The sequence below is a fragment of the Malaya genurostris genome, chromosome 2, assembly GCF_030247185.1.
Source record: "Malaya genurostris strain Urasoe2022 chromosome 2, Malgen_1.1, whole genome shotgun sequence".
NCBI lineage: Eukaryota > Metazoa > Arthropoda > Insecta > Diptera > Culicidae > Malaya > Malaya genurostris.
In genome coordinates this window covers 281,793,540-281,820,688 of record NC_080571.1, presented here as the reverse complement: position 1 = coordinate 281,820,688, position 27,149 = coordinate 281,793,540, and the positions used below count along the sequence as shown (strand labels likewise).

General features: G+C 38.7%; 2 protein-coding genes across 2 annotated transcripts in view; one reads left to right on the top strand and one right to left on the bottom strand.

Annotated features, from left to right (window-relative positions):
* The window catches only part of LOC131430309 (follicle-stimulating hormone receptor), a 406,919-nt gene that overhangs the window by 196,871 nt on the left and 182,899 nt on the right, over positions 1-27,149 (bottom strand). The gene's annotated exons all lie outside the window — the stretch shown is intronic.
* Positions 4,496-6,485, top strand: LOC131430310 (ankyrin repeat and SAM domain-containing protein 4B-like). The gene has a single exon (XM_058595182.1). The coding sequence runs from the start codon at positions 4,516-4,518 to the stop codon at positions 5,656-5,658; it is 1,143 nt and encodes a 380-aa protein (XP_058451165.1). The 5' UTR covers positions 4,496-4,515; the 3' UTR covers positions 5,659-6,485.

Below are 27,149 nucleotides of genomic sequence, written 5' to 3'. Positions count from 1 at the left end.
GTTGACATATAGCGGAAAGAAACCATTGCTACTAGATTTACCACAATACTTATTTCATTAGTATACAACACGTTTTGCCTTTCTCACATAGAAAGGTTATGCAATCACTTGAAAAACCGACTAGTATAAATTGGCTCGGAGGGCCAAGTGTCATATACCATTCGACTCAGTTCATCGAGCTGAACAATGTCTGTGTGTGTGTGTATCAAATAATCTCACTAGGTTTTCTCGGAGATGGCTGAACCGATTTTGACAAACTTAGATTTAAATAAAAGGTCTCATGGTCCCATACGGAATTCCTGAATTTCATCCGGTTACGGAGTTATAGGGTAAAGTGTGTTCAATATTGTACACCGTCACTTAAACCGGCGAAACAAAAAACGTTAGAACCGACGGAACAAAAGACGTTAAAAATTTTCTAAGCTGGTTTCAAAACTACACAAATCGATAGTCGTTATCAGTAAGCAACTAAACAAACCTTTTACGGCTACCCTGGTTCCCGATATCCGGTTCCGGAAGCACCGGAAATAGTGGTCATATATACCAAAATGGATCTCACTCACTTTTCTCAGGGATGGTTTGACCGATTTCCACAAACTTTGATTCAAATGAAAGGTCTCCTGGTCTCATACGGAATTCCTGAATTTCATCCGGATCCAACTTCCGGTTCAGAGGTTATAGGGTAAAGTGTGTTGAATATTGTACACCGTCACTTAAACTGGCGGAACAAAACCGTAAAAAATGTTGTAAACTGGGCTCAAAACCCTTATTCCCAATCTTAGGTTTAAACGAACGGTTTCATGGTCCTACAAAAAATTACTGCTTATTTTCGAATACAACAAACATTTAAATCGTCATTTAGAGTGCGATGGCAAAATTGTATAAAATCTTCAAAATTTGAATAAAAGCTAGTAGAGTTTGTACGTCGGGTTTCGGTGCCGAAAGTGCATATAATAATGAACCCACTTCGATTTCTTAAGAATAATCTACGCGAGCAAAGTATTGTTTCATTCTGTATGTTATAGGGCAACGGCTCCCTATTTCATCTGAGCTCCTATTTCCATCTCATCTCTTCACCTCATAACTTTGAACATGAATAATATTTTACAACCTACCTGAACCAAACTGTGAAATGTTTTAAAATGATTTGAAAAGCTATTGTCACACTTTCCTATTGAAAGAAATGGTTTTAAATTCTTCGGTGATCGTTTTTTTCATATAAAATAAACTCACTTTTCAATTTAGGATACATTTTCGTCTAAAGATTTACAGTTCGTCATGTTTCTGAATATCTACTAATCGATTCGTCTCAAAACATGATCACTATTTCGCACAATTACACTACCATTGAAGGCTGGATGACTTCATAATTAGTTATGTTCACTTGCCACTTGTTTAGTTAACGATTAAAAACTTCAAAATTTACCCGACAAGCAATAAAAGTCTTCAAAAATATGAGATGAAAGTTTTTCATTTTGTTCTCTTGACTGCGCTTTGTTTTCATCTCATTTGGTTTCGCAAAGTTGCCAAGTTATCTCATAATGTTACAAAACAAAAATTGTTTTTCTTCTTCAAAATCTCATCAAAAAGTATGTTTTTGGTATCCGTGACATTAGTTTAATTATATTATTGATATTAATATTTCAATAAAACTGTTTCTGCTTCGAATATTACCAGAAAGAAAGTGTTAAATACTAATGAAATAACCATTGTGGCAAATCTAGTAGCACTGGTTTCATTCCGCTATACGCCAACATAACGCAGTGAAGTGTGTGTGTGTGTTACATCGGCTGTGCACAGAGATGCCAGGTATTTTCATAGAAAATATGTATTACTTTGCATAGAAAGTCTATATCTGTTCTATCTGTTTTCACTAATAAAATGATGTTAAAAGATAGTTCTTTAGATCTCCGTAAGTCATTGCTCCATTAATTAGATAATTCAACGAGTAAATTTTTTACCAATAATAATAATGTGGAAAAATCCTGGTGGGTACGGTTGTATCGTTTGAGTTGTATATCTGGAAGCGGTGAGGCAGTCGGTCACCAGAATGTCTGCCAGCCATATTTTTTCAGCTGGCAGCGTTTAGTCAGCCATCTGGCAGCCATGCGAATGCGGGTGAGAGTGTAATAGTGGAATATTTTGTTTTGATTGCTGTCGCCATTGCTAATTTATAGGATGAATAAAAGATCAACGATAGGATGGATAAAAATCCATTGAGATGAAATTACGAGCAGAGTAGTGAAAACATCATTAGTGTTTTTAGCTGTTTTATAAATATTAGTTGAATTTTCAAGAAATGTGAATCAATTTTCAACGTCGAGCAAGGCGAATGAAGCAGTAATATGAAATAGTTACAGTGATTTTAGTGGCTAAATCGGGGTTTGAAGGCGACGTCCTTACAAATGAGATGAAATAGGGAGCCCTTACCCTACTAGGTAATGCACAAACAATCTCTTGGTTTCTTTCAAAAATCGAAGAAAAAATTTTGAATAGAATACCACAGTATTATACATGAGAAAGGCATCATTACACTACTAGGTAGATTGAAACAGGTTTTTCTGGTAATATTCGAAGCCGAAACAGTTTCATTGAAATATAAATATCAATAATATAATAAAACTAATGTCACAGATATCAAAAAAATGCTTGTTGATGATAATTTGAAGGAGAAAAACCAATTTTTTGTAACATTATGAGAAAACTTGGCAACTTTGCGAAACCAAATGAGATGAAAACAAAGCGCAATCAAGTGAACTAAGTGAAAAACTTTCATCTCATACTTTTGAAGACTTTTATTGCTTGCGGGTAATTTTTAATTGTTAATTAAACAAGTGACAAGTGGGCATTACTAACTATGAAGTCATCCAGCATTCAATAGTGGTGTAATTGTTCGAAACAGTGGTCATATTTTAAGACGATTCGATTAGTAAATATTCAGAAACATGACGAACTGTAAATCTTGAGACGAAAATGTGTCCTTAATTGAAAAGTGAGTTTATTTTAAATCAGCGATTTTGAAAGTGATATCGAAACGCAACATATCCAGGAAGAATTATCGTACCGGCTATCGATTCAAAAATAGTTTATCTTACATTATTTAATTTTTTGTATGAATTGCCAGCGCTCAATATTTGTACAGTGGTCAGAAAAAATTAATGCAACCTGTAAATTTTTTAAGTTACTAAAACGTGATTTTTAATGCGTGGGACAGATATGCGAGTACTTTCCATATGGGACAAACCCGACTTGATATTTTTTTTCAAAATCTACTGAACTAACCCCAAATTATTATTTGTAGGGTAAAAATAGTCGTTATCCGTTGGACTAACTCAAAAGTGTTCAAAACCCATATGGGACTGATACGCGAGTATGGGCAGTATATGTTGGTAGCAAAAATATTCTATTTTGGGAATATGAGTAATACAAGAAAGGCATCATTACACTACTAGGTGGATCAAAACAGGGTTTTCAAGTGAAATATCCAGCTGAATACAAATCCGATGTTGTTTTGTTGATATTTAGTATCGAAATTGTTGAATATTCAGGATCGAAATTGAGGCTACCAGGGTCAAGTGACAAAAGTGAATTGGGTCAATGTTTGAAAATATTTACATAGATTTCAATTAAATTTTCGAGTATAATTATTGATCATTTTTTCCCCACTGTACGATTTGACATGTTTTTCATTCTAGAATTTATACCAGTTGAAGCAAAAGCAAACTTTTTTGTATTGTCTCAAGAATCAGACTATGAGTGAGATAAGAAATATATCATTACACCACTAAGCGGAATAAATTCCAATAACGTAATTTTTTTTACGTCATTACTCGATTTACGAACCCTCGATTGTTACCTAAAAGGTGGTTTGAAAAGAAATCGCGTAAACATACACACAAATACAAATTCTTCTAAATTTGACATCGAAACAGAATCTAAAATTTTTCATGACGTCATGTGTTTTTTTTTAAATTTTTTCTAAGAGTGTAGTACTCACTCCATCATAATATACGTATCAGTAGACTGGGAACATCGTTATCAATCTCCTAATGGAAAACCAAATAAAAGTTGGAGTGATTGTATCAGTATTTTACGATAATGATGGATACATTTTGTTCGAAAACTGATCAAAAGTTTAAAATTAAAAAAAAATTGAATCAATTAAAGAACAATGATATTTGTGTTACTAAAACTTCGAAAATCAAATCAAAATGAAGCAAAATATTGACACAAAAAATATTGAAAACTCCGACTCAAAGTTTTTAATTCTAACATTAAATAAGTTGTCTATCATCGATATCAGCGAAATTATAAATTACCTATCATTTGATCAAACACCGACACCGTGCACTGCTGATAAACCTAAGCCCATCGGGTACTTGACGGGGTAGAATGACAAAACCAAACAAAGCCCGTCGAATCACCGGTATCGTGATTATCTTATCGGGACACCCGATGGTTGCTGTTATTAGTCCACTCGAAAGGCGAAAGGCGTTTATCAGCACTGGATGAAGGATGTTAGTCGCTCGTAGTGCACAGGTAATCAGTTCGTCAGTCGGTCGCGGTTCAACTTCATCAGTCACGAACACGATGCATATCATTACGAAGGCCAAACGGTACCACAAGGCGGCACGCGAAGCTAATTTGAAAGTTCTGAAAGAGGCCAACCGTTGGGAGGTCAACGAGCCCGACGAAAACGGTATGACCCCGCTGCTGTGGGCAGCCCACGAAGGCCGACTGGAAGCCGTGCGTGTTCTGCTGGAACGGAAAGGAAATGTTAGCAAAGTGGACCGCTTTGGAAACTCGGCACTCCACCTGGCGGCCGCTCGGGGACACTTGGAGTGTGTCAAGTTGCTGTTCAGCAAGGGAGCTAACCCGTACGGACTGGACGGTGGTCATCGGACGGCATGTGATTTGGCCCGGATAGGGAACTGGCAGGAGGTGGTTGATTTTCTGGAACGCACATTTAAAATGTTAGAAGCTAGGAATCCAAAAATGGTGGTGAAGCTAAAACTTTTGGCCAACGAAACATATGCACAAGTGAAAGTGAAATTACCCAATGAAATGGAACCGAAGACACCGAAATACACCGACGAGTTTGGAGAGAATGAAGACGCAAATGTGGACAGTATGGAAAATAGTGATGAACTATCAAACACCATCCGGTCGGATAATGAGAATGTGATATCGGATAAAATTGACCCAATTGCGAACAGTAGCCCCGATCTGATAGGACTGATTCAGAACAAACATGACGGAAATGCATCCAACACAAGCAAAAGTACTGCCAGAACGTATTTGGTATTTTCGGAACTAATCAAGGAACAATCAATCAACCAAACCATTGTCAATCGGCTTGAAACGCGACCGCAACGGAAAGTCATCCGTTCTGCGAGATCCCCGAGTGACGACGAAGATTCCGACGCTGGTGACGATCTACCGAAGGAAACGGAGGCAACCTCCCTACTGACATTCCTCAAAATATACGACCTCCAGCGGTTTCATCAGCAGTTGCTAGATAAAGGGGTTGATTTGGACGGTTTAATGCTGATGACTGAGCAGGATGTTAAAGCATTAGAGCTTCCACTCGGTCCCCATCGGAAGCTATGGGTCGCCCTCGAAGAATACAAGTCCGCCCGAAAGTGGGACGAAGCGTAAACCCGATTCCGGTGAACCCTGTCCGATTGTCGGAGAAAGATGCGGAACACGACACCGAACACGATAAAGAAAAAAAAAGAAAACAACCTTCGTTCGCGTCATCGTGGTCTTCCCAAAGCTTTTCCCAAACATCATAAAACCATTTATCTCTCTCGTTTTCCCGGGTTTTGTGTCATTTCACTCATCGCTTCGAACTGGGGAATCACGATATAATAACGCACTTTCTTCAGCAACATGTCCCCAGTCGAACCGCCTCTGACCCACTGCTGCCAAAAGGGGCGTAACAAGATGAAGATTGAAAAAGGCACGCATAAATTGCCGGGCCAATAATACCCACATCTCATCTCAGCTAGGCTAGGTTATGCTAGGCTAGGAGGAGAGCAAGTTGATTTTCGGAAAGCCTCGTCATTCTCATCGAGGCTCAAACCGGGAACTTAGTGTGCACTAGAAAGAATACGTCCGATTACTTCCACTTTCACTACAACATTTGGGGCCAATATCGACTGTGTCATTCGGAGAAGCTGATATCGTTAGCCTCAACCTCGGCCGTTTTGAATTAGACACTGGGCAACTGAACCTGAGCTAGTGGCCGCATTATCGAGATAAGCAGCAGCAGAAGCAGCAAACAAACGAAACGAGCAGATGTCATGCCGAACAAAGCAACCTCCCCCACCCTTCTCATCGCACCCCACATTTTCCGAGCTGTGCGGGAAAACGGATCCCGCCGCCACTCAAAGGAAGCGGAACGGAAGCCACCCACAACAAAACCACTTTTCGTGCTCCAATAACCACGAGACCGAAATAAACCTGTTTCGTGCCATGCACAATGTGTTTTATTGTAATTTCTATTTCCACTTTCATATTTATGAAGCTCTAAACTAACTGCGTCGGATGCGAACAATGAGTGATGGTGTGGTTACCGTAAATTGAGCTGTCAATAAAATGATGCTGAGGCCAAAGCAAGCACCGCGACCGTCCATTTCGGGACTGCGCGCCATCCGTGCCGTGTGTGATAAAGGTATCATTTTACGGGTCACTCGTCACTCCTGGCAAAAGCGGTGGTGTCTTTTCGGCACATTTTGACACAAGTGAACCATCCTGTGTCTAGGCGGAGATTACTGTAATGAGTGAATCATACAAAAAATCTTTTTTCTTTTCACCCTATTTTGTCGTGATATAGGTAGTACTTTGAATAAATAAGTATTAACAGAAGACGTAGTTTAAAAAATCCACTTGAACACGTTGTAATAGGAAATAATAATTTTAAATTGATTCTGATCTTGCTAAATTTTACTTCAAATCGTAATAATCGCTCTAAATCACGCAAATGTGACATTACCTGCTATCTAAATCAGCCGACAAAAGGGTTGAACTTGATCTATGAGTCTTAAATCCGTGCACACAAAATTTATTCTCAAAATTCGAGTTTTTGTCCAATTATCCAAATCGACCACGTGTGCGTCCTGCGTATTTTATTTTTCTCCATGCTCTCTCGCATATGTTCAAAATGACTCTCGATAGGCCGGGTGACCAGAAAAATTTCGATATTTTCGGTTACAAGTTTGACTGCATAAATCGTTCGAATGGGATTGACATATATAAGCATAAAATGTGTTACCATCCAATAAAGCTGCCGCTTGTTTGGCAGCCTTACTGAGCCGATTTTATTTCACTCTCATTTTTCGTTACGATGCCAGGAAACTGGAGCAGAAAATAAGGCACATTTTCACAGTATAATCTGAACTAATTTTCTAAGAGATTGTCAGTTGGGTTTACTTTATATTCGTCACCGTTTCTGAGAAAATCAGATTTGAAGTGTTAAAATATCCCTCTAAAACAGCCTAAAACACACTGGCCTCAGACCTTAAGGATTATTCTGTGAAAATTTCAGAATGATTCATTGACTTTAGCGGTCGATAAAGTCTTTTTTCTGAAGGAAAAATTGCATAGCTGAAAACGGCAACTTTCAACTTGTTCATTGAATATCTCGCCTTTAATGGCATGCATCAGAAATCTATCCTGACAATGCACTATGGTCCGAAACGGGAAATTAGCGTGACAAAAATATTTTCACTATTACATATTAGTTTCAACTTCACAAAAGTTGTTTGTAATCAAATGGCGCTCCTTGTGATGGCAAAAGTTACTAGGGTGGTCCATATTTAGATTGAAATCTGAAATCTAACCTTCTTAATTGTACTCAAAAATGATTTTGTTGTATAATAAAGTTGTAGGAAATTTTATTGCGAGCAACTTTGCTGAAAAATGTATCTCTCTAGCTCTTCATTTGATCGAGTTATATCAATTATCCCGAGTAAAAGTTTGGTGGCTCCTGAAATATCACTTTTTTGTTCTAACTTTTTTGTGAAACGTTCCACCGAAAAGTTGTCTTTAGAAGAGTGATTGAACTAATCATTGTGCACAATTTTGTTCAACCAATCTTTTTCATATGAGCTACCAGTAAAAAGTTATGATTGGTTTTTCATCAAAAACTAGTCATGCTTCAAATATCAATATTCATTAGATGCCAGATCGTAAAACTGTATCCTATTCTGTTCCTGAAAGGTCATAATATAAGTAAAAATTTAAGAGAAAATTGGAAGGGTGTTCTTTTTTAACTTATTTAAATTAGTTTTAAAAATACTTTAAAAAAACTGAAAAACATTTCATAACTCTAAAACGCCTTAACGTATCAACACGCTTTCTTCAGCAAAACAATAGTATCAAATTAGTTCTAAAAATGTTCCTTTCGAGAAATGAGATACACAAAAACTACAGCCGAAAATAGATTGCAAAACAATTTTAATTCATTTATTACCAAAACAACTACTTCAATTGAGTTTGAGCAACTGAGGATTAGCAACTGTGTAATATGATTATTCCAAAACTAGTTGGCCACGATAAATTTATGAACAGAAATTTTCATGATCTCGACAACCATTCCAGCAAGCTGGTGCAAGTTTGTAGAATGCAAATATTTTTATCCACATCGTGCCAAGACGCCTATGACACTGGCCCTTCTTTCTCATCCACTTGTGTACCGAACAGGCTGTAAAAGCCGGAAAACGACGCACAATAAGTTTTGGTTCGAATAAATACATTCTACTCATTTGAACAAACTAATGATTTTCTTGGGTTTCAGGAAGTTCTTTGACTTTCAAAAAATATAAAGTCCTGTTAATTATTTCCCCAATTTGTGGTTACAGAAACTTGGGAATTTGTTGTTGGACACCAGAATGGAAATCACACTGATTTCTTAGGGACCAAAGTAGGTGCAAACTGGGTAAGTCTTACAATTTCAACGCACCGAGGAAAATTAGTGTAGAGAAGGTAACAAACGATTATAAATATACTCTCCTACCAAGTGCTTGAGCGGAAAAAAAAACTATAGAGCGAGAAGACTAATGTTTGTTGTCTGATGAACAGAGAAGATGTTTGGATATATGGTACCGGTTGTGAGGCGGTTAGGATTTAGACCGTTGTTTGATATACGCTTATCAACTCAGTTTTGCGGTAGAACAGTGTCTACCACAGCTCAGGGTGGCGGTAATGGCACAGATAACAGATACAGGCTCACATATGAACTGTGTGTAAAATTTGCTCAATCAGCGTTGCGAACGCTTGTAGATGTCACCACCATCGACACAAGGTACCACCACGATTTGGGTGCCGCTTTCACTGAGCAATAATTTTGGGTGAAACATTCACTTCACGCTAGATTTTCGTGTGATTTATGCGACATGGAAATAAAGTACACTTAGGGAAATCGTGTGATAAGTGTTAAAATTCTTGTAGTTTGAATATTTCTATAACAGGCAGGAGGATTTTGTTATCGTTCCGGAACGTAGTGGAACGTTTTCAAAGATCGCGGCGAACAGTCGAGTAGGTGGCAGTAGTGTTTTTTTTTGTTTGTTTTCTATGGTAATGGTAAACGCGTATGACGGATTGTATAAGAACGCAGGTTGCAGTCCTGTCTCTGAGCGTATCTTTTTCCAAAAAAGCATCTTTTCTGTGAGTTTATTGTTCATTTGGCTTCTCCAAAATATGTTTCTACTCAGTCATTGCAAAACTGTCAGGAAAATTGCGAATTTAGATCGACCAATTGAACATCCCTAAACCCATTGGGCATGAAAATCCCCGAATTGGTCTTACACACCAGATGTATGTTCGATTCTTGATCGGGAAAAATTCTTAAAATTATCCAAAAAAAAAGCTCTGTGCTGGGAAATCTGTTGAAACAGAAGATGAAACTCCACAAAAGGAATGTAATGCCAAAACTTGGTTCCAGAATTACAAGGTTACAAATACACAAAATTACAAACCATCATATGAGTGACGACGCAAAGAACTAATCCCAGAACTATTTTGTCGTGGATACGACTTACTTTACTGTGGGGCGCCTTTTCAAGATTTACCCTATGAAAGAGTGATAAGTTTTTGATCGTGAATATCTCCTGTTGCATCTAATGAATCAACATAATTCTTGCGACATGCCATCGGAAATATGATCACAATTTTCAGTTGTGTGACATAATCTCAAATAGTTCAAAATTAAACTTTTCTGAAATGTTTGGTATAAACGAGTGTTTAAGAGGATAATTTATAAGGCGCGTTTGCCTTTCTCGTATTTTGAAAGCTCATAGCTCAGTGATCCGTAGAAGGATTTATATAATCCAACTACCAATAGAATCGAATATTTTCAACTTGAACGTGTATTGCAACGATATTGAAGTTTTTCAATAGTACACTATTGAAAAATCTGTTTGATTTGACGCATGACAGCACCAGCCAATCAGAACGCGAGATGTCTGCATCTATACAAGAGCATCCATATAAAAGTTGAGTGGTTTTTTTTCCTACCATTTGCTGAGCAACTGTTACCGAAAGAAGAAACACGAGAGCAACATCTAGGACCTGTCGTCTCACTGTTTCCCGTTCTGCGAACAGGAAAGGAATTTTAGCAAAAGGGGCTGTCCGTACACCGCTGCCAGTAGCAGGTATAAAATGAAATGTGATGTGAGAAATAGCGTCATTTAAGTTAAAGCAGCTACTCTGAACGTACGAGACACCGTCAGCACGATGACACCGAAACCCGGTAGAAAGGCAGCCAAAAAGTCCAGCAAGGCCCAGTGCTAAAGATCATCCTAAAGAACTAGTTGAATTTTGTCGATATCCTACCATTTTCAGAGCAACTGTTACCGAAACAAAACACACACGAGAACCATCTCAGATCTCAATGTTTCCTACCAAAAGATTCATCAAGATTTAAATTAAAATAATTTGTACCGTCACTAACACATTCACGAACGGCAATGCGAAAGTGATGATATTAAATTGAACACATCTTATACTAGTAAAATATGCCATGCGAAACAGGGTTGCCACATATACAGCTTAATCTGTATTATTATTATCATTATTAGTATTAAAATTACTCTTGCATACCGAAGATCGTCGATACATTTCAGATCAGGCCATTGCAATTGTCTCATACTGAAATTTCGAGAAGAATCTGATATCTTCGAACTTCATAGTTTCTATAAAAATAAACTACAGCAAATTAAAATGGAATTGTTTCAAGTTTAGAATATATAGTTGTAGAATAGTAGCTGTTTAATGTAACTAATCTGTACTTTAATGTAGGTGCATCGCTTCAAACTCTATTAGTGGAAAAGGAGAAAGCTTGCACAATTCATACAATCAATCAACTAACTGATATTCGGAAAAGTGATGGGAGCGTGTCAGTTTTTTCGTATTCACGACATCTAGTTATGTCTCTGACATTACCCACCCGCCGTTTTGGTTGTAAGAGTTGTTGGCAAAAAAAATGATACCGTTTCCCAACCGGACACGTTCTATTATTTCAATAGGTTGCGCTTAGCATCGAGCTTTAAGACCGTTTGTATCTTTTGGCTTCTTGTAATTTGTTAACGGATTATGTTTAAGCTGACATAGGTTCTCTTTCTAAAACGTTTAATCTTGGCTTGCTGTAAAATCAGAGTATAGTTATTTCCACGATTAGCAAAGACAACAACATTTTTGTTTCTTTGACACCTTTTCAATCACTTGTAAATGAATCTCTTCGGCGGAGAATGCGAACCATTAATTAACGATCGCGCTTTTAAAAATTTCGAGCAATACTTTTAATGCAATTTCTTTCTTTAAAAAACAGACAGACATGGTTTGGCATCAGAGATGACATTTCACAAGAGTTATACACGCTAGAGTCAGATTTTTGCCACACCAAGGATGAAAAAAACGAAGCACCGCACAAAGAGGAAAGCGCGCTTCTTCTCAGTGTCGAATAGACAGCATTTGAGTGTGTGCTTGTGGTTAAAGCAGCTGGCGCGAGTGAAACACATTCTCTTCGCATGAATCGCTCACACGCGCTCTCGTCTAAATACACCCAAGTGACCACTGGCGCGTGATTGTGAGCGAACACTTCTGTGAACTTCAATTAATAGAGAGTAGATCTGGCCTTGCTATGAAAAATTTGCAAGGAAAACCGAAAATTTTACGATAAATTGTTTTATTTTGCTGATTTTGCGTGTCCACGCTTCATCTACGAAAACCATACAGCAGAGTGCTCACCGGCGTGTACACCTCTGTGAAAGTATCTGCATCCACCTCAGAGAATTTATTAGCTAATGCTCTAGCACTTTGGTGCGATTCAGTGGAAGAGGTAAAAGGAAATAAACAAACATGATGCGTGCACACTTACACAACAGTGGTGTATAAATGTGAAAGATAAGAGCTCTCGTTGAAGTTGTCAGTGCGAGGGGAGAAATTTTGCTTGCTCTTCGTCACACAGAGGAGATAGACATCTCTGTTTGGCATAAAGGAACCGTTTAAAATTTGGCAAGCGAAGATGAATTCACCAATCAACTAATTAAAGCAATTCTCGATACTTGGAAACATGCCAATTAGATTACTATTCCCGTTAATCCCGTTATCTCTCTGACACTGAACAAATTATAATGAACTAGTTAAAATTCGACAGCTAAAAGGCAGGAAGGTTCCTGCCTTTTAACTGTCGAATTTCAACAAGTCCATTAGGATTTCTTTTCAACTTTTCAATTTTATCTTGAATTTCCCCTTCCCGAACCTTAAACATCGCTGCAGTGAAACCGCAAGGTAATCTGAAAAATGGCGACAGCTAACATTTATTAGCTCCTTCGGCATCTCTCGGAAACCTCTTCCCGTGGAGCACTGCTCTTTTCTAGACCTAGGAAACCATGTCAGACGGGAAGCCGAGCTAGCCGTCCAATTTGTCAGCAATGGTTCAGGCATTGCAAATTGCCTTTTTTTTTTTCTCCCGCCGAATCGAATTTTCTTCCCGGGAAAATGCCGTTCCTGTTGCCTTTCGTACACGCTAACGACTTCAGAGCGGAAGTATTCCCGCGCGCACAGCTTTCAACACATTTCACATTCGTTGCGTCGCTTAGTTGCCTCAGTACCACCAAAATGCACTCAGCGTAAGAAAGTAGAGGGGAGAAAAAGGGCAGCAGCCTGCAGCAGCTTGAGCCGACTACCGACCCGACCATAGAGGCGGCCATAAATTATATGCATTTTATAAAGCATAAAATATGCTGGCCATAAAAATAAATCTTTGCTTGATTTACTTGAGGCGTTCCGGTCGAAATGCGGTCGGATGTTCGTACGTGGACCTCATGGGGGAACTGTCAACTTTGCAGCAGGCAGCGGAAAAGCTTTCATAACCAGTAGCTAAACACAATTAAATCTCTGCTCTTTACTGCGCGCTCAATAAAACCAATTCGCTGTGGGACCAGAAGATCGGCGACCTTTTTTTTTTTTTGCTATGCTGGCACAGTTTGGTCAAGTGCAGCTAATGCCATCGGATGCGGTTATTAAATTTTGCTCCTCCAACGGTTGTCCCCGAAGTAAATGCCCCCGTGGATCCCACGGATCGTTCAAGCACTATTATCGCTGTATTATAAAAATGTAATTAAAACTTTAACTTAACCGTATACTTTGTTTCGTTTAATTACACAGCTTTTATCACGCCTCCCGACTTGACTCCGGTGGGTTGGTCAACTGTGATTGGCAGGATCTGAGGAGGGAACGAGTGGAACGACATGCAACAGGTCACACCTACTATTAGCTGGCTGATTTCGAAATCCGAAGAAAAAGGAGGTGCCCGCTTTATGGTGGGAGGGGCAGCCACCCATACGTGAGCTACGAGTGTCGTGTTCGATAAAACCAGATAAACCGATTTGCATGATGCATTTCTCTGCTTCGTTCAATCGATCAGCTGTGGTCGCTAGGGTCGAACGGCATCGCTGTTGTTGACATTGCTGTCTCTTATGACGGCAGGCTTGATGGACAACTTTTAACAAAATGATCAATGATTATTTAGTTTGTTTTTTTTCCTTGTTCGAAGAATTTCGACTATCGGAAATTTTCGTCTAAAAATCATCTAATTTCTCCACCGCCGATAGTCAAAAGAAGGGAGCAACAGGTAGCGGACCACTTGTCGCATTTGTGTAGTTGCATTATGTGACCCAGTTAGCATCGGGTGGTCGTCGCGGTTTTCGACTTGCTGCACAACTGCCTGTGGTCCATTGAATCTGTACTCGGACTGCCCAGCATCCGGTTGTTGAATGGATTCTCAAGCAACAAAATGCATTATAGATCGAATTAATGATAACGCAACTTAATTGCTTTTTTTTCTCTCAACGATAGCACCACAAACGTACCCGATAAGCTTGCATGAAACGGGGGCGAGCGGACAAAATATGGATGACGACTAATAATCAGGTACTTGTTTTTGCACCAGCACAAATTAGATACCGTGAGGGTGGTGAATTGTATCACCAATACGTAAAAGCGAAGAGCGGTTCGAATCTCGATAGTTGTATAGTTTTCGACAGGAAACGCAATCAAAGTTCATTTGCGGCTCATCAAGCGGTCAAATTATGCCTGCTTTGTTGTTAAATCGTGTTGTTTTATAAATGTGGTTTCTTTACATTTTCGTGGTTGCTCAATGACTGATCAGTTCCACGGTTTGCAATTTTGAGGTCTACATTCGGGAAGAACTTTGCTGCAAAATTAAACATTGCTTATTCATACTAACATTGCTTTAGCTTCTCACAGTGGAAGAAGGTGAATTCAGAATCTTATGATGAAATATATCTCAGAATAAAAAAATTTGGGATTATGGGATTAAAAAATCGTCATCAACGTCAATGAAGTAAAAACTACATACAGTAGTACGTAGGTTGTTACTTATGTATTTAGTCGTGGAAACACTAAGTGTTGCCCGATGGTTTTGACGTTTCCATAACCTGAAATTTTCATCCATTACCATCTTCACAACATTCTGTCGTTTGAGCACTGTTTGCTTTTTTTTTTGTTCAATTGTAACATATTTGAAGGCACACTGCTTAAGCTCTAAGATGCCAAGAGCATTTTCTTATTTTAATTAATAACTAACTTAAAACTAGGGTATTATCATTAGGATAGAATTCCGCTCGCAATGGTCGATTCCGGCAGATTCTGTCTGCAGCTGGCGATCGGCAATAGTCGGTGGATTAAATATGACACTAGTGTCTTCCAGATGACGATTATACGTTTTAATGGGTCCGCGGGAAACACCCCCAGGTCACAGAGACCCGGTGGGTGGCCCGCATGTTGGTCATCGACTGGAGCAGTTTCCCGTGGGCGATGATGTTGCCTAAGAGAATGAAAGAAGTATTCTGTGGAAAACGGGATGAAAAAGGGGGTATGAGAACGAATGACTAAAAACGATAAAGATCTAATTAGTTGACATCGAGATGGTGGAGAAACGGAGAAAGGGGGAACGAACAAGTTAGTGACAGCAAAAATATCTTGTTATTTTCGACAGAGATGGTGGACAGGCGAGGGATTGGGAGAATCGGGCGAATGTTAGTCTCGAACCTGTAGGTGAAGATTATTCTTATCCTCGACAAGAGAGAGGATACTACGGATTACACTTGTATATTAATGTGTTTAAGGTACTGGTATATGGGAAGCATATATAAACTATCCCGACTCGCCAACACATCCCGAACCGGCACCTCAGGCGGTCTACCTCGGGCCCTGAGGGATTCCAGTAGCTTCGACCTGGCGTCGCGATACACGACCGCACGACATGCTCGATGTCCTGATAACCATCGCCACAGGTGCAGAGCCCGTTCTCCACGATCCCGATACGCCGGAGATGTGCGTTGAATGTATAGTGATTTGACATGAGCCGCGACATAACACGAATGAAATCGCGACTCACGTTCATCCCCCTGAACCCAGGTTTCGTCGATACCTTAGGGATAATGGAGTATAGCCATCGTCCCGTTTCTTCATTGCTCCATGAAGTTTGCCAACTTTCGAGAGTTTTCTGCCAAGAGATACTGAAAAATTCATTGAAGCATATTTGTCTTTCATAAATATCACCTTCTAATGCGCCCACCTTAGCCAATGAGTCTACCTTTTCAATGCCCAGAATGGAACAATGCGAAGGGACCTAGACTAACGATATTGAATAAGACCGTTCAGATAAAGTTCTCAAATGTTCCCGTATTTTCCCCAGGAAATATGGGGGATATTTTCCTGGCTTCATTGCCCGGAAAGCTTCTATTGTCCGTGACAATGAAGTAATGGTCTTTGGGCAAGGTTTCAATGATCTCGAGGGTGTACTGAAAAGCAGCTAATTCTGCGACGTAAAGCGAAGCCTGCTGTCCTGTTGATGTTTGATCCGTCAGTGTAAAACACCTTTGCACAGTTGACTGTTCTAAATTTATTAAACAAAATATTTGGGGCCACTCGAGGGCGTACATGATCCGGAATTCCACGAATCTCTTCTTTCATGGATGTGTCGAAAAACACAGTAGAATTAGAAGTATCCAAGAAATGAGCACGGTTGGGAATATATGAAGAAGGATTGATATTTTGAGCCATGAAATCAAAGTACAAGGACATAAAACGGGTCTGAGAATTGAGCTCGACAAGCCTTTCGAAGTTTTCAATCACCATCGGATTCAAGATGTCGCATCGGATTAGCAATCGATATGAGAGATCCCAGAATCGGGTTTTCAACGGTAAGACGCCTGCGAGCACTTCGAGACTCATCGTGTGAGTCGACTGCATGCAACCTAAGGAAATACGCAAGCAACGATACTGAATTCTTTCCAGCTTGATGAAATAAGTGTTCACCGCGGATCGGAAGCAGAAGCATCCATATTCCATCACGGACAATATCGTTGTTTGGTACAACCTGATCAGGTCTCCTGGGTGGGTGAGGTACCCGGTTATTGTACGAAGAAAGTTGATTCTCTGCTGGCATTTTTGTTTTAGATACCTAACGTGACATCCCCAGGTGCCTTTGGAGTCGAACCAGACCCCGAGATATTTAAATGTGAAGACCCCTAGTTGAAGCTGTAATTGTACTGGATCTCGCTTCCTTGAAAATACAACCAGCTCAGTTTTCTCCGTGGAGAACTCAATACCCATTTGAAGAGCCCATGTCGACAAATTATCGAGGGTATCTTGTAATGGTCCTTGGAGATCGGCAGCTTTGGGTCCTATAATAGACACAACGCTGTCGTCGGCAAGTTGTCTTAGCGTGCAAGATGTGTTGATACATTCATCAATGGTGTTTACGTAAAAGTTGTATAAAAGGGGGCTTAAGCATGAGCCCTGAGTAAGACCCATGTAACTGAATCGTATTGTCGACAAATCACCATGCGCGAAATACATGTATTTCTCGGACAATAGATTATACAAAAAGTTATTCAAAATGGGTGAAAGACCATGCTGATGCAACTTCTCGTATAGGATGTTTAAGGAAACTGAGTCAAAAGCCCCCTTGATGTTTGATTTGATTTTGTCTATCCCCGGAGCTTTATTGTTACACGACAAGAGCGCAATTGAGAATTCTACCATCGAAAAAGGTGTTTCGTTTGTGTTTGATGAGGCGACGCGCATGATCGTCTGTTCCGGAACAGTCAGGACATACTTTTTTAAAAAAATCGAATATCCAGCGGTTAAAATATTTCTCGCTTTCGTTCGTGGTGTTTTTGTTGCGCATTCGTCGGGCTGTGTTCCAAAGAGTGCTCATTGATGTTTCTCGCGATAATCCGTCTACGAATTGACGCCAATAACCGCTTTTCTTCGCTTTAATCAAGCTTTTCATTTTAGCGTCTAATGAGGCATAGTTTCTATAATTATCAGGTGTTCCGTTTTTCCTAAACTCGATAAATGATGAAGCCCTCTTCGCGTTTAATTCTGAGCACTCTTTGTCCCACCAGGGGTTCGGAGGACGGATGCTTGTTTTCGCGCCGGGTACACGTTTCGTCTGAGCTTGAATCGCGGAGTCGAGAATCAAGCCAGCCAAAAACGTGTACTCTTCCTCCGGAGGAAGTTCTTGTGTTGTTTTGAGTTTCTCAGATATCGAATTTGCGTAGTCTTTCCAATCAATATTTCGTGTGAGGTCATACGAAACATTGATTGTCTCCGATGGTCTTAATCCGCAGGTGATTGAGATTACGATAGGTAGATGATCGCTACCGTGGGGATCAGGGATCACCTTCCACTTGCAATCCAACCGTAGCGATGTCGAGCAAAGGGATAAATCCAGCGCACTTGGTCTTGCTGGTGGTGCAGGAATCCGTGTCATTTCTCCCGTATTAAGAATTGCCATATTGAAATTATCGCAGATATCATGGATCATAGCTGATCTGTTATCGTCGTGAAGACAACCCCATCGCGTACCGCGACAGTTAAAGTCTCCTAAAACCAACGTCGGTGCGGGAAGGAGCTCAATGATATCACTGAGCCGCTGATGCCCAACCGAGGCTCTTGGCGGAATATATATACGGAAGCAATGCAGAGGTCCTTGCCTTTGATTGTAACATGACATGCGACAACTTCAATACCTGGAATCGAGGAGAAGTTAATGCGATATAAAGAATAGCACTTTTTGATCCCCAAAAGTACTACTTCATAGGGATCATCTCAATCCAGATGAATAATGTTAAAATCGTGAAAGTTCAAGGGTATTTCAGAAGTTAGCCAAGTTTCGCACAATGCAAATGCGTCACATTTCAGATTATTTAGTAGAAATTTGAAAGGAACTATTTTTGGGATGATACTTCTACAGATCAAAAGCAATAAATTTACTCAATAACAGTTCTCCTAGAAGCCGAATCTTTTGAAGCCATTTTATTCCTGGTGGGACAACAGCTTGTTCAAATCGATACTGCATAACGATTGGCATTGCATTATTTTTGCTACACTTAGTCTGGATCCCTTCTATAAGATTCTTGGAAGCAAGATTAGACCAAAATATTATGCTTTATATGACTAAATCAATTTCTAACTATTCAATTAGGTTACACGATTATTGGTTGAGTTTAATAATAGAGTCTGAGGGATTATGGAAAGAGATAGTTCTTTGTATTTAGTCACATTTAATGAAAAATAATTATCTAAGATTATCATCATAACACAACTTTATACTGAATTTATTTGCGTATGTTCGTATGTAAATGGAGACTTCAGTATGCAAACTACCCGTTGACAAATTAAAACATTCTAAAACTTTTTCGAACCAAGTTAAATGAGGAAAATTTATCAATAAATCACCTCGATACAAGCGCTTCAAATTAGGTTCGAAAATCGCCGATAATTCTAAGTTGGCCTGCTAGTTACCGGAGAATCAAGATAAGCCATGGGTAAACTAAAGCAGACATGTATTCGGGCATATATTAATAGTTTCCCTTTTGTGCTATAGTTCATACTGCGCAAATCGGACGAGAGTTTGACATCATTCACTGAGACTGTCATTGGCTCTTGAAAACATAGGTCAATTCAATCCAATATTTCAATGGTATGCAATTGAAATACTTAAAAGACGTTACCGCAAAGGTTTAAGTTAAATGTTTTCGAATCGATTGGTAGTTAAATTATATAAATACATCAACAAATGACTTAGTTCTAAGCGTTCAAAATTATGACAGAAAAGGGTTACGCGGTTATTTTTGCATTTTTTTTAAATTAACACCCAAGCCTCGTACAGTGAAGATTTAGCAAAAGCAACAATCCAACTAGCGAACGCACATACAATCTAGTCATCACCTCACTGGACGAGCTACTTGTTTCATTCACAGTCAAGCATCAACTGAAATCAAGTAATGATTTGCAGCATACATTTATAAATTTCTCTTCGAACTACGCAGAATGATGCGGTGTTTTTACGCAAAGCCTCCTATGCCGAACAAGAAAATGACGTCAATTTGGTCAGCTGGGATTGGTGGATGAAAACATAGGTCAATTCTAACCATTTTCTAAATAGTATGCTATTGAAATACTGAAACGACGTTGCCATACATGTTTAAGTTCAAAGTTTCCGAATCGATTGGATGTTAAATTATATCAATCCATCTACAAATGACTGAGTTATTAACGTTCAAAATTTTGACGCAAAAAGGTTACGCGGCTATTTTTGAAACTTTTAATTGACACCCGGCCCCGTATAGTGAAGAGTAAGGCATTTTTAATGCCAAAAATGCGTGTCAGTTTTAGGGAAAATTAACGTCGATCCGGTAATGTCTCTAATAGTACCGATCCGCATTTTTATGTTTGAATATTGCAGATGAGATATGCTGAGCAACTTTTACTATAAACAATTCAAATCTTATTCGAATGTTTAGTGTTTTTTTTTCGACTTTTTTTCTAAATTTGGATGTAATTATCAAATTCTTATCATATTTTACACCAAATTTTATCAGATTATTTTATTTTTTTCCAATTGACTAATGGATTGATTCAAACAAATATTTAATTAAATAAAATTTGCATCGATTTCTCAATAGCCTTTACAAAAGCTACCCTGTACAAGAATGGATAGAACTCAATCGAAAAATTCTCTTGTTGTACTTAACCCAACAACATATTTTTTTCTCCATGCTATCAGAAATATGATCAACAATTTATGATAAAATTTTCAGTAGTTTTTACAGATAACTCAAAATTACAGTTTTCTAAAATGCTTGGTATCAACGAGTGTTGAAGAGAAAACTTTATGACGATTGCGTGTTAATGCAGAACGACATTGCATTTTCGCGTTACGAACTGGGTAGTTATAAAATGTAAAAAATGATACGTTTCATTCATTCGAGCCTTCGCAATAGACTTTTTATATCAGTAAATCAATTATTAAAGAACTTTTTGATATTTTCTTCCATCGAAATTATTGTTATTCGTACCTTGCGTGCTCCTACGAGCGAACGACTTTTTACACTCTTTTTCGCTGTCTCATTAATTTATGTGTTAAAATAAATGTGTCGTGAATTAGTCCTACTTTAGTATAGGTGCACCGTTACAATTGTAGAAATAAGGAAATGAAACCTTACATAATTCACACGATCTATCAACTTATGAGAATGATTTTTTAGGTTCAAAAGTACGAAGACATGTGATAATTTTATTCGTATTCACGTCATCCAGTTATGTTTCTGACATAATCCACCCACTTTTTTTCATTTCAACTCAAATGAACACAAGGGTAGTGTTATGAAAAAAGCATTTTCTCATAAAAATAATAAATCAATCTGCTCTGCACTGATGAGTCAAAGACGAAACGTAAAAATAATGAATAAATCAATGATATATTTTAATATCAGCAATTATCCGAACTACTATGATAATTGTATAAAATATCTTAAATACATTCCGCGTTAAAAGCCCTACCGCTCAAGCCAACCTTTTCGTGTTCAACTACTGTAACCGTAAAGAATGTAAAACGTTCAACAGTTCAAATTAAAAGGGCTTTTCCCGCAGCTTACACACTCACCGAAAATAATAATTAGCTTGGCACTTCCTCTCGGGTTTAGAGGGCTATTCGATAGTCCGAAAGCACCGGAATCTTCGTTATTAGGCGCCTGATCTTCATCGCCAACATGGCAACGGCAATTCGACACTCCGGCTAGCCCAAACTGCCCATAAATGGGGAAGCAATAACAGGATGTCCCCCCGGGCGTACTAAAAACTGTACAACATGGATCGAATAATGTATATGCAAATTTGGTTGATATTTTTCCCCTCACGGTTACTATGTTGTCTAGGGCAACATGTAGCTAGGAATGTCAGAGTAGTGAGTCGAAATGGGAAACTTCGAAGGTCGTGGACGGTGGCGGCGAACGCACGGATACGTGAAAGCGGATGCGGGCGCGGGCTACTATGGTATTGTGTGTAGTTTATTGCCCCAGTAGCTTTCTGGGCCATTGAACGTGTAGTGAGCTGATTTATTCCCGCAAGGACCGCCATTGTGTAAAAGTGTGCCCCGTAAACGTGAGTTATGAGGAAAATTAATATTATTGAGAAAGCATAATGTGCCAGATATGCATCGGTGCATGGCGCGCCATCGGTCGGGAAGCAATAACAGGCAGCACTTGGCAGAAGATTTGCCCTGAAGGATGCACTCTTCGGTATCTGCATAGAAAGAGCGATCAACCGGAACGACGATTTGCTCGATAGAATTCAAATATCGCTTGGGGAGAGAGTGACATTAAATATTTGTTTACTGTAATGGCAAGCACATCGACGTGAAAGACAGATGGTTCAAATGGTGATGTTTGTTCTATCCTCTGGCTGTAATTGAACATTTTATTCGTTTTTCTAACTGTAGATTGAATTATGTCTCCCACATTCTATCCAACTAACAAAGTGTCTTCGATTCAAACGTGGTTGAAAGTGTTTTCAATATCCTTCAAGTCCAAAGTTGATGAATTTATAGCAAGCATTAAACGAGGACCAACAACACGATCCAAACGGAGCCAATGAGTATTACTCATAGAAACATTTTCTTGCATCACTTCCGTTAGAGTCTGATTCACTAACTTAATTTGCATTCTGTCCAACGAGCTGCAAGTGAAAGGGTCGACTGCATCATCTCAATCAGTATCCCTTGTCGTGTCCTCCATCTGTCTAGCGAAAGCTTACGGCACAGCCCTTGGGTAACTTTCCGAATGGATGCTGTGTAGGGTTTAGGGATTATACCTGTTGCTCTGGGAAAACCATAGGCAGATCACAAGGAGCACGTTAAGATGGTTCTCGTGCGTATCGAACAGAAAACGAAAATTAACACGAAAGACACGTCAAAAGATTCCAGCTCATGTAGCGTGTAAAATAGGAAAAAAAAAATATATGTATATTAGGATAAATGACAACTTTGCTAATATGAAATAGTGCAAAAGATTACTGCAAAACGTTATCTAATAAACAAAATCTGTCTCAATTCACGTAGTGATGTAATTATACCTTACTCATGTCTCATGTATAGCCGAAGTTGTTTAGTTGAACCATCAAATACCATAACTAATGGATTGAAACATACTTGAGCCCAACTAGAAAGACTTTTAGACTATTTTTTCCTTGTCGCTTCAAATGACGTTTTGGAATTTTCAGCACTCTTTACCCTATAATTCCGACACCAGAAGTCGGATCCGAAAAAAATTCGGTAGCCTTCAATGGGACCATAAAATCTTCTATATAGAAAGTTTGAGAAAACTTGTTACATACACATACAGACATTTTGCGATTTCGACAGACTGATTCGAATAGTGCATGACGCTCCGTACCTCAGTTCAAAGGTCGGTTTTCATAACAATAGCATATTTGAGAAAGGCAAAACAGGTGTGAAAAGAGACTTATTTTTTGTTGAAAATTTTGCTTTGCAGCAATATTATGACACTGAAATTGTCAGAGCACACGATCTTTCCAAATGTTGTGTAGGCTACCTGACTGTCGGAACAAAAATACATTCGTTTACCACAGATCCTCTGCTGATGTGTCGATTGTGTTCCACACAGAATCGCGTAGATTTCTGCTTCGAACACAGTACAGTATCTACCAAGTGAATGAGACTGCTCCAGCCTCATTTCACGGCAGTAGACACCAGCACCAGCACGACCATTCAACAGAGAACCGTCCGTATAACAAACTATGTGTTCATCAAGTTGTCGTTCCAGACAACCAGACAACCATTCCTCACGAAGAGGATAGCTGTCATTGAATGTTTTGAAAGGAAAACTGCATGTGAGAGTTAGGTCACTAGGAGCAAGTAAATACTCATCCCAGGTAACCATTTGAGACCACAAGCGAGTGTGGCTGTTAGTTCGGAACCGCAAGTCGAATCGAAAAGAGAAATTGTATGAAACCGAAAAATTATTCCTTTTTGGTCATTATTTACGGTACTGATTCCAGGGACCAGCAGGACCGAAAACGATTCGTATGGCGATGAATTAATATAACGAATGAATTGGAATAGTTTTTAACCAAACTTTGCAGATTTTTCGGTATGGTCGTTTTCAATGATAGTTTGAATTTTTAAAACTAATCACCCTGTAATTCCAGAATCGGATGTCGGAATCGGATAAAATTCATCAATTTTGAATGATCATACGGCTTTTAATTCGAATCATTTTTTGAGCCGGAATTCGGAAATCGGTGAAACCGAAGTCAGTTATTCACCTAGAGGATTATGAACTATTTTATTTGATTCAAAATTTTGAAGCTTGTGCTACACAAAAACTTTTGGATACCTTCCAAATATCGATGAAACTAAAACAGTTTACATTTAGGGGTTTTGTCAGTGCTTAAAGCAGTTCAAACTGAACTTTCATCTCGTGCCTAGCAGTTCAACTTGAACCGCTAAGCAGACGCAAAGTTTGCACTATTTATGCAACCCTCTAATAATATTGCACTCGTTTACGCCTGAGACGTCAGAAATAATATAGCACTTGTGTGGTTGCATAAATAGTGCAAACTTTGCGTCTTCTTAGCGGTTTAAGTTGAACTGCTAGGCACGAGATGGCAGTTCAGTTTGAACTGCTTTAAGCACTTCCGGTTCCGGTATTACAGTACGATTAGTAAAAATATTCGATTACATGAGTATTTTTTCACAAGCGGTGAACGAGGTGCACATTGTTAAAAATCTTACTGCTAAATTCATCTAATCAGCAGATCTTTCTATTTAGTGAATATATAAAACTACTTTGGGACGACTAATCTCTGGATTCCGCTTCCAAAAGCACCGGCAATAGTGAAAAAAAGCTTCTAAAACTGAACTCACTTCTTCTAGATTTGGCTCAGAACTGATTCAATTTGTAGGCTATATTAGTTACTTACTAAACGAACCGACTTCAGCTATAATGGTTCCAGAAGTATCGGAAATAATGGTGAAACGAGACTCACTACATTTTCTCAAAGGTGATTTAATCGATTTCCACAAACTAATACCGTTTTCGTTTATTGATCAGAGCAGCCCGAAAGCTGACCCAGAGTCGCCCAAACAACGTTTGATATGTTTGTTTTAGCAACCTGAGGTCGCTCTAGATCGGACTCCAATCGCGTAGTTTCACTCTGAAAATTTTCTCGGGTCGCACCACGCATCCATGCGAGTTTGTTTATTTTTTCTTTTTTTCGTGAGTTGTTGTTTAGCGCGCGTACCACGTGTTCGTTTTACTCGGAGTCAGAGTCACCCGCGTCCGCCATTAAGCGACGATGCAAAATGAAGAAAAAATCGCTTTACCTTGACATAACTGATTACAAATTGAAAGGGTTACGTTATTTCATACCCAAAGAAAGTTTTTTATTTTTTTTTCAAAATTGAAAAAAATATCTTGACAGAATCTTCTAGTGATATTTTTGGAAATATGAGTAATATGAGAAAGGCATCAATGCACCACTAGGTGGAATAAAAAAGGGTTATTTTGGTTTGAAAATCAAATCCTATACCTCTTAAAATCACCCTTTATAACCGTTCTATATGAGAAAAGCAAAAATATGAGGGATTAAAAAAAATTGAATAAATGTAAAATATAAACACTTTTCTACATAAATTATACCTAGAATTTGTGAAATGAACCGGTATACATGAAATAAGAATGTGTACTTTTCCTACTCGAATCAATGCGTAGAAATATTTCCAAGTAGTGGTTGTAGTGAAATCGAGAATTTTTTTTATAATTGGACGAACAGTAACGGGTGGCAACTAAAATTTTGGAATTTCTTTCTCAAGCTGTCAAAAAAAGGCAAATATACTTGGAGAAGATCTGCTTTATTGAAATTAAAGATACATTGTTCATTGTTGAAAAAAAATTAGTGAACATTTGAAAACAGTCCGTAATCGAATGTTCGGCGAAGCTTCTGTTTGATGTCGGAACAGGAACGTTTTACGGCCTTCATGTCAACTTTGCGAATGCATATCTTGATTCTACCAATCAACTATTAGCAATTCGTGGCTCTCCAGTTTTTTTGTACACCAAGGAGTTCAAAACCCCGAAGAAATCTTCGATTAGGCGACACTGAGGTAGATTTATCGGGTTGTGGTTTTTGGGTACAAATGGGATCGAATGGGTGCGTCAGTATATTCCGGGGCTCGTGTCTTCTTTCGGTACTTTATTCCGAGTCTTTTCAATGTTTTGCAGATGTACTGGTGAGAACAGTTGAACTTTTTTGTGGCATCCCTTTGACTCAGTGAATCCTTGTTGTTGAAGGCACGAGAAAGAGAACGAAGTCCTTTTGCGTCCATAATTTTGGCTAGTCTTCCACTACCTTCCTTACGAGCAGTTGTTGGGCATCTTAGAATATTGTAAACTGTCGAAGCCGCAACTATTTTGCTTTTAAAATGTTGTACCGTATACTATTTGCCGAGATTTCTGTGCAGTTCGTAGAACTGTACAATGCGCTCGTGAAATACTTCTTGTTTCGGCGGCATTTTGAGCAAAACTGAGCAAGCATGAACAAAACAGAAAATACTAGCAGAAAGAGGAGAAAGAGAGCTAACACATACACACTCTTAGTTCTTTCTGAGCTCGTTTGATGTTGAGCATACAGGCCTCGAAAAAAATCCAAAATTTTAGTTGTCACCCGTTAGATATTTTAAACCTGATCGATTACAATGTAAATCTAACGAAACTGCCGAAATTTCGAATTGAATATTTTGAATTGTTACCAGCATTACAGATGAGATGTCGTCTCTCTGGTTATAGGCACTCTACACCCTAGCGAACAAAAACGTAGTCCTACGTCAAAACTAATCTTGAGTGATTTATTAATTTAAGTTGGTTTGAAGAAAGTCGCCATAACTAAGTTCAGGATGGCGAATTGGTAGCGCGTATACGTATGAGCGTATCTTTTTATGAACAATTAACTTTTATGTTAAGTTTTTCATTCATTTGGCTTCTCCAATATACGTTTCCACTCAGTCATTGCAAAAATGAATCTTAAGTGTATATTAAGATCTTTCATTTTGGAAAGTGACGATAGATGCCTTATACTATGTTTACACTATGAATTAAAACGAGTTGCAAATCTGATTTCATGTTTTAAGCGAAATAACATGTTTTTCTTCCGCGTTTTTTTTTATTCAGAAATGTCACATTAAAACATGTTTTCCCTAAATAACATGATATAATTGTCGGTCAAGAACAACCCTGCTAGCATTTTCCGCC